Source organism: Belonocnema kinseyi, chromosome 3 (assembly GCF_010883055.1).
Source record: "Belonocnema kinseyi isolate 2016_QV_RU_SX_M_011 chromosome 3, B_treatae_v1, whole genome shotgun sequence".
NCBI classification, from domain to species: domain Eukaryota; kingdom Metazoa; phylum Arthropoda; class Insecta; order Hymenoptera; family Cynipidae; genus Belonocnema; species Belonocnema kinseyi.
Window position 1 is genome coordinate 42,827,856 of NC_046659.1, and position 9,461 is coordinate 42,837,316.

The 9,461-nt window shown below is 33.1% G+C and overlaps 1 protein-coding gene across 1 annotated transcript in view; it reads left to right on the forward strand.

Annotated features, from left to right (window-relative positions):
• The first annotated feature begins 3,437 nt into the window (after positions 1 to 3,437).
• LOC117169796 (SRSF protein kinase 1) overlaps positions 3,438 to 9,461 on the forward strand; it is a 111,866-nt gene continuing 105,842 nt past the window's right edge. Inside the window, exon 1 of the mRNA XM_033356303.1 lies at positions 3,438 to 4,053. Coding sequence (XP_033212194.1) covers positions 3,854 to 4,053 — 200 coding nt within the window. The 5' untranslated portion in view covers positions 3,438 to 3,853. The remainder of the gene's footprint in view (positions 4,054 to 9,461) is intronic.

A 9,461-nucleotide genomic window follows, 5' to 3' on the forward strand; every position in this document is an offset into this window, starting at 1 on the left:
CCTAGTTTCTTACACGATGTAAATTACGCGTATGTGGGACTTTGCGTTCTGCAATTCCCGTTTCTCTCCGCAAATACAACCTCTAAAACTTGTTCTCCATTGCAAACATTCCTTGAAATCAATGAAAAAAATTTACAAAATAACATAAGTACATAAGTGTACTATGATAACGGTGATTTATCCGCACCATTTTTTCCTCAAATTAAATATAAAAACATACGACCAGCCTTTCAGCTATTAAATTTTAAATTGATCAATATTTCATAATAATAATAACAAAAACACAGATACAAATGTAAAAAATAATTACAAATTACCAATACTTTTTAGCTTAGAATAACTCACTAGTATTCCTAAAACATATATTAAAACATATATCAATTACAAATATTTAAATGAACAAATGTAACAATATTCCAAAATTATGTACATAACTGTGTCCCAGAAGGTGCTTACAAACCACATTCTTTTATATTATATCGCAAAAATAAAACACTGCGCTCCATTTGGATGATTTTTATTATTTTTATATACTTGGATACACTTAAAAGTAATCTCATCACATGGAATTTATGGAATCCTGAAGTGATTTCTCTATTTCAGTTTAGTTGACATTATTATTTTTCAATTAAAAATATTCGCATGAGAAATAGAAATCCTACGAATGCCGGTACCAGAAATTCAAAAAAGTGAGGTTATACATAGTTCTACAGTTCCGCCATCTTTGTACGTAATATAATATGTATTCTACCTGTTTTATACGTCAAATACTTGACTTAGGTACTTTACGTAAAAACTTCCAGTTACGCGTAGTTACACATCCCTGAAGGAGACCCAAGAGCCAGTGGTAGCCATTTTAAACTGGCAATTGAAACATTACCGTAAGTCAGGGCTCGCCACTTCAAGCAGGTGCTGGCTGCACCTACGCTCACGGTAAATTACGTCTTGCCGCCATTCACGCCGGGGGGTTTGAACTTTTGTACTCGAATTTACAATAAAATTAATTTCCAATTTCATTTTTAATTTACAAAGTGAATCAAATTTGTCGACAAATTAAACCTCAAATTAAAGCTTTAAAAAGGTGGAAAAATATGGAGTGTTTTGAATTAAAATTCAGAAAGAATAGAGAAAAACGACGGTTGCAAAAATCCCTTCTTCTTTATTTTGAAGAGTGGAAACTACTCTATAATGACCGTGAAGGGCTAGGAACCAGTCTAACGACAAGATCTATTAGGCCCAGTGTGACCTAGTCTCTTGGCTGCCACAGGCAGCTAATGCAGTCAATGGCTGCCTTCTGGTGAGTCGTGCCGGAAGTGGTATGCACATTACAGGGAGATTTGAAATTTTTCGTGCGCTTGAAAAAGTGTGCGAGTGAGAAAGTTTGTCAACTTGACGTAAGGTAGAGAGGTTCTGTTCTTTTGTTGATCATCATACGACAGATACACGAAATAAATATAAAAACAGTATTTTCGATACTTGTTTGAAAAATGTGTGAACAGATTTTGAGAAGGAAAAGTATAGGTAAGTACCTTTTAGATTTGTAATATGATAAAGAAATAATGGAAGTAATATAACTTGATTGAAAAGTTTAAAGTTTTTCGAAACGTAAACATGGACAATATTATAATTTCGTTAAAAGTTATTATGAAGTGTCTCAGTTTAGAAATTGGTGAATTACCCATTTATAAGCAAGTATACAATTTAATCAGCACGGACAATTGCAAACAATGTGATCTTATAATGAAGCGCCCTACTGATACAAATCAGAGTATATGCTAAAGATTCTCGAGGCTCTAAGAATCCTTCATCGGCGTGAAACTTGCACCACAACTCGGCACTTGACACTTGCATCAAAACAAACGAACAGAACCTCTCTAACTTTTGTCAATTTAACCAACATTCTCACTCGCACAATGTTCCATGTATAGGAAGAGGACAACTGCGCACTTGCGCACGAAAAATTTCAAATCTTCCTGTAATGTGCATACCACTTACGGTAATGTTTCTGTTGCCAAGTGGGGAACGGAGTTAGGTCTCCTTATTATTCCTTCGTTGTCCTAAATTTGGCACGCTGAGCTACTCGGTTGGCTGGTACAGTGATCGTCATTGGTCGCTGTTGGCGCGCGATTCAAACTTGGTATAATTAACAATTATTGAAATTAACATATATACTTATTATAAATTGCAAGTTAATATAAGAAATTACGTAATTTGTGATTTAATGCAATACAAGATAATAACGCGTATGTTTTTTAATTAATAGTTTTTTTTTTAGTTCTAAGGCGTAACTTATATTTCACCGACTAATTTTTAAATGAATATATATTTCCCACATTTAATATAATATGTATGAATATTCGCATAATATTATGTAAATATTTCCATTACATAAAAAATCATACTATATAAATACCGGAAAATAACGTTTTCAGCTAAAAACAGTTCTTTTTAATTCAGAGACGTCACATAATGACTCTCATAATGAGAAAAATCTTTCCGCCTCGTGGGCACACCCTCATCGCTCACTAGTTAAAGCGTTTTAATAAAATAAAGTTTTAATAAAACTTTATCAAAAAGATCTCTTTTAGATCGCAGTATTTATATGCGTCTTCATATACTGAATTTTCCACTTTATTAAGTTTAGTTAAAGATTAAGTTTCTAAAAGCTCTGTAGGCTTTTAGTTTCACATTCTCATCGTGACACTCGCGCTGCGCGCTCGATTTCCGACAGACATTTGTAAACAGATTTTGTTAAATCTTTTTTTTTTGTAAATTTGATCGTTTTTCTGTAAATCTTTTATATCTTTTTTTTTTTATTTCAATGTTATTTTTCACAAACAAAACAAAAATACGCGCCCTATCAAGAAGTTATTCTCAACGAATTTGTAGATCTTTTTTGGGATCACAATTTTTGTTAATTTATCTTTTTTCATATCCTGCGTAGTTTGACAACCAAATGGAATTTTTATTCTTTTTTGTGCAATCAAAATTTGAATTTTCGGTATTCTCAGGAAATCCAAAAAAGTGTTTTGATAATCTTGTAGGGCTTACAAAAAGCAATATTTTTCTTCTCTTGATTTTTTTCCATCGTGCCAACAAAATTTGTCTATTCGTACCAAAATTTCGGTATAGATACGATTCGTTAAATAAACATTTTCGTAATTCGAAAACCTTTGTTAGTGAGATATAAATCCATCTTTTGAATTGAAAGAAAATGTGCAATTATTTACTAAATATACGCGTTAATATTTTCATCTAACCTTTTATCACAAATTGCCTAGTTTCTGATATTAATGTACAGTTTATAATAATAATGTTCTTTAATCTCAATAATTGTGAATTATACCCGGTTTTAATCGCGCGCCAACACTGACCAATGAGGGTCGCTGTGCCGTGCAAGCGCAGTAGTTCAACATGCCAAAGTTGGGATCACTGCAGCTATATTCAATTTTAATGATACCTATGTAGTGCTGAGGAGGAGTATCGAAGACAAATGCGAAGTCAATTAACAAATTAATCGGGAAGTGTACGTAAATATTGACAAGTCCAATTATTGAAACTCGCTTGTTAAGGTCCTCCGAAACTCGAAACGCAGAAAAGGCGGAACTGTGGAAGTGGGCAGAAGCTGCCATACTCAAACAACCGCAGTGCGAGGTGCGCAACGCGGTCAAAATGAGACGGTAAAGCGGATGAAACTCGGAATCGCATCGCTCGTAGGCCGGGCTCGAGGTAAACGGACGACGATTTACAGTTTGCACTCCGGACGAGAGAACCGCAATAGTGCGAGACGAAGGCAAGCGGAGCAGCCGCGCCGGAAGCAGGAAACCGAAAAAGAGGCCACGGCGAGACCGGGATGAGTGCCAAGAACGATGTGAATAGGCGAGTCTTGGCGATCCAAGCGAAGAAGAAACGGCACAAGCCGGTCAAACGAAAGGGAAAAGGCCCACAGGGCGACCTAGAAAATCCTGGGACCCAATCTTCCAAACCATCCTTCTCTCGACAAAGCCAGGACTCCGGCGGTCAGAGGCAAAACTCCGGGGGCAACGGGAACAGGTGCCCAATCTCTCCTTGTTTCTCTCCCCTTTCTTTAGATCAAAGATATACACTAACGCTTCTTATAACTATAATTTTCTTTTTATTTAGCATTTTCCCTTGTGTTGCAAATTTTTAAATGGACCTATTTACATTTTATATTTTAGAGTATTTCTAATCGGCAATGTGGACTGAAAGAACACTGCGCTGAATATGTATTAACGTACTGACAACTGTGTTCTATTCCATACATCCCGATTACGATTTCAGATTTTATCTCTACTAAATTTTGAGGTTATTTTTTATAATATTTATGAATGAACAACTGTTTTCTTTAAACATAAATCGAAAGTTTCTGTTAAAAGCAAGAAAAATTAATCCCTCGAAGTGAAAAGCGATTTTATCCTAAAAAAATCTGCCTTATTCCGATATAGAGTCCACTTTTTAAAAAGGAAATTTTATTCTTTCTCCTAGTTCATCCTTACAATTTTTGTCTATTCTTCAGGAATTTCTTGAGGTAATTAAAAACAAAAGTATTCTTTCAAAGCCAAAAAATGTCATAATCTATAATCTAATGAAAAAGATGGAAAAATGACAATTCTCCTGGTTGCAAGAGTTTCAAGTTTCATTTTTATTGAAAATAGAATTACAAGACTAGTTTTGAAGAGTCAAGTTGATATAGAAAAAAGCCTCACAAGATTAGTATATTACGCCAAATGTTTAATTTTTTAAAACATTTTTTTACATCCATAACATCATTTTTTAAAGAAAATACCTCTGAAGTTTCACTTATGGCTTGCTTTTTATATTAAACTTAAGAAAGAAGTTTCAACTTTATAAATACCATTTGAAAAATTAATAATGTTCTCTAAGACTCAACTATTTATTATTTGCAAACTTTCTGCATAGGGACTAATTATTTTAACACAGCAGTTATGTAATCTTTTCTTATAATAGAGATTATAGCTTGCAAACGCGCTAATATATATATATTTTTAAACAGAAGTGTTAATTATGTTAATACTAAAAAGATTTTCTAAACTAGAAGTATTTTTGAATAATGTAATTTTTACATTCTCATCATTTATGATGGAAGGTATTAAATTTACGTAAATTTAGACCTATGCAGTTTTCGTTAATTGTCGACGTTTTGAGACTCCGTGAGACAGAAGAAACAGTTAGTACTAACATGTTTGGCGACGTGATAACTTCCGACGATATTTTCAAAACAAAATTTTCTTCGGTATACTTTTATATGGTCCAAAAAAACTGTTCGAGTTTGTTAGCTAGTCTTCTACCGCTAATATTGATGGTAAAAGTCATGAAAAATAAAAATTTAACTTTTCATCGAAAACACCTTAGATATATAAATAGTCCATGAGCAAAATTATTGGTTTCAGAAAGGTCTACAAAATTGCCTTTAACTGTTTTTTGTTAGCGACAATTTTTTTTCAACGTGGAAAATGCCATAAGAATTTCAAAAATTCAAATTTATAGTTAAACTTTGCAAAATGGGATTAAAGTAAAACAGCAAAGCAGCTTCGAGCGTATTTACAGAAAAATTATATAAAATGCATTTAATATATAACAAAGTTCAATATAATATTTTTAGAATATTTGGCGTTTGGTATACCTTAATCGAGTTCGAAGCTCGAGACACGTGACAAGAATGTATTCGTTAAAGCGACGCGAGCATTCACTAGAGGGAATTCACAATTACCAATTGATAGTTGTTAATAGTTTATATATTAATTTAAAAAGATCTATGCATCAATGTGGGGAAATTACAAAAAATCCGAGGCCAAAGTGCGAGATCCGAAAGACCCCTCTGAGAAATTAATTGTCAAAAAAATAAGATCAAGCTAAATCCGACCAAAAATTAAGCTTTCCATAGCATCGGATCGCCGTTTTTAAGTTGGAAATATTATTAAATGTTTCGTATGTTCTTACAATTCTTGATAGCTGTACTTTCAAAGAATAATAAATGATGTATTTACTGTTTCTCACAAATTGTGGATGAATTGTGTATGGCATTTTTATGGAATTTTTCAGATAGAATTATCGTTTCACTGGATTCTTTAGTTAATACTATATTTGTCATATACACTACATTTTTCGTCAAACTTACGTACAAAACAGTTGAACTCTTTTTTTTTTTTAATAACAAAATTTGTGACCAGGGTGCAGAGAAAGTTTGAGGTTGACTCAAAGAAATGATGCCAGTTAACCAAATTGGCAGGAGTTCGAAGGTTTCTATAAACATTAACAATTAATAGTTGACTTATATATTAGTTGGGATAACTACAGCCAGATTGTCAAAATATTCGTCCATGCCACCAATTGAATTAATTTGTTTGAAAGGGATGTCGTTTCTGATGGCAATAAACTGAACTCCTCCCACCCGGTTGGGTCGGTCTTTCCTGACTATGTTAAGGGCATGTGATACTTAGAAAATTGTTGATTTTACCAGTTTTAGGTTCACCTGGCTTTTTTTCTAGAATAATAAATATTTTGTCTTAAAAATTTGGGAAATGATAGCAAACATGCTAACGGACGTCCCCACACAATTTTTTTGTAGGTTAATTAAAAAAAGTTTTAATTTAGCAAAATGTGATTAATTTGCATAGCGCTTATTAAATAGTATCGATTTTTTCAGTGTTAGATTCCCCCGGCTTTTTTCCTAGGATAAGAAATATTTTGCCTTCAATATCTGGGAAATGATAGCGAACATGCTAACAGACGTCCCCACATACTTTTTTTGTGTTTTTTTATCAAAAAATTTTTGATATTGCTAACAACGTGCGTGTATATTTCGAGGTTATGTGTGTTACAATTCACCCGAGCGTTATTTCCAAACTACACAACATTTTTTGCCGAAAACTTAGGACTTACAAATAAACATAGTAATTAATCTCCCGGAACTAACCTTGTTTGCAGGCAATGAAAAAAGTTTATTTCATAAATAATTTCCAGATTATCGGAAAGGCAGAGATGAAAAACGACGTAACTTCAAAATAATGCATATGTATAAAATTTTTATTTAGCACAATAATTTTTTTTTGTTATTATCCCTCAAAAACAGTCCGGGGACGTCCGTTATGATATTTTATAGCATCTCCGAATTCAGTTTTAAAAAAATGTTCTTTTTGTGGAAAAAAGCCGGGGAAACTGTAGGTATCTCATGCCCTTAAATCCTTTAAAAAGAAAACTGGATTGGGGTTTGAGCCATGTCTTATTCAAGAGAATCATCATAATTATATGTGATTTCATCTAGGAAGCCTTGTTGGATAATATGCCCAGACAATTCCACTGAAGAATATTTAAAGTATTATTCTTAGACATGGTTAAGGCTTAACCTGGGCAGGAGTAGTTGAAGAGGATAGAGAGAGATATTCAGGTGCCAGAGGAGCTGTAAGGGTTCCAACTTGGTTTAGAATTGCTAGCAGAGAAGCCATTTAGCTGCAGAGTTGTGGCAAGAAGGACATCATTTGTGTGAGAGTTTATGTAAATAGTTGAGTATACATTCTTGACTAGCTTAGGAATATTTAGGGATGCAAAATATGAAAAACAGTAGCTTATTAATTAATAAGACTTTTGGGCTGAAACTCTAACCTCAAAATTTTTGAGTCAAAAACTACTCAAAAACCAAGGGAGTAGCGCTTGGTATTTAATAATTATTGAATGCTTGTACTTATTAAATACCAAGCGCTACTCCCTTGTTTAATAGTTAGTCTTATATCTATAAAATATTTTATTCGGGTGCTTGTTTGATAAAATTTTATTTTAATTGTAAATTTACGCTTTGCGATCAAAATTTTTATTATATTTTTAAATTTTAACTACATGTTTTGCTTTTATTCAAATGCTTAAAAGGGTTTGGCCATTCTATGTACGTTTTAAAAAGTAAATATTGTTTCACAAAGTAAACAATTCATTTCAATGGACAAATAAGGCACTTTATTAATTTTTATCATTCTTATTGACTAAAACTATAAATATTTATCTTCTTTTTTTAACATCTAAATGATCTAAAATATAAAAAGATCAGAATTTAAGTACATATTTTAATATTAAAATATTTTGTGTATTACCTATCTAACTGTATGTAAAATAATGTACTACATTTGCTTTAATGTAAGGGTTATGTAAAGGTTTTGGTATCCAGAGCATAGATTCGCCGTCTAAACCTGTTAACTGCTTATGGCGTATTATGGGAAATCCATGCTTTTTCCCATAACGGCTCAGTTTACTCGAAGAATAGGCCAGTAAGATACATGTTAGTGTGTCTGCAGTTAAGTTTATGTGTGTCGAAAGTTTGTTGTAGCTAATTTTACGTGATCTTCGGTATTAGCGTCTACAGATCACTGTAAAGACGAAGGTGAGCGACGTGTCTCTATTACTAACACTCAACAAATCATTGCAATAAACTATTTAAAATTTTTACAAGCACCTCTATGTTCGACTTGCGATTCCAAACATTTTGATATATGAATAGCTTTCAATTATCATATAACGTTCAATTTTGACTCAAATGTTATCAAACTAACGTGTATTATTTTTCTCTAGTAAATGAACAAAAGACAGTTTACAGTTTAGAAAAGATTTAAAATTGCGAAAATAAGAACGATTATCCTTCACCGTGTCAAATTTCTGAAATAACAGTTAACATATTTATACCGTGGACCCTTCAACTAAAAACTGTTTCAGGTTTAGCAGGTTCAGCGCCGACATAGCCTGTAATCTGCTTGAATATTAATCTGGCACGATTTATAGCAAAACTTTCTTGGAAAAGCGTTTTTCGTTTCCAATTAAAATAAATTCTAAAATTCTTATGAATTCTCAGAGAATTTATTTGTCACTTATATTCTCGGTAATATTCTGATTCTCGTTCCCGTTCTCAAATCATTATAACCTGATCAGAACTATAGAAAGAAGGAATTGAACCAGAAGTTCTTGGGGTTGCTTCAACTGAGGAGGGAGAAGAGGTAATAATATCTTCCCTGCTTTGTGGTGAAACCTTTGATTTGTTTGATTTCGGTAATGAAATGGTTTGGTTGTTGAAATTAAGATTGTAACGCGAATTGATAGGTGGAGTATGAGTTTTTTAAAAAGCATATTTTAAGAATAGAGCCTAGACTGCCGGAAGAAGATATTAAAAAATTAATTTTCCCCCCATGTGTTTAATGCTACTGTTTGATTGTCAATGTCGGCCATCTTTCTAGTTGGTTTTCCAGATTAAAAACCTTGGAGAAGGTTATTTCTGTGACTAGTCACAGATGTGCCTTCCAGCCCCATCACGCGATGTTGGAAAGGGGTAAAGGGGTTGACAAAAATTATTTCTGCGATCAGTCAGGATTGCCTTCCCGCCTCCACGAGATGTAAAAAAGGGGTAGTGGTTTGACCAACATTATTTCCGTGAACAGTCACAG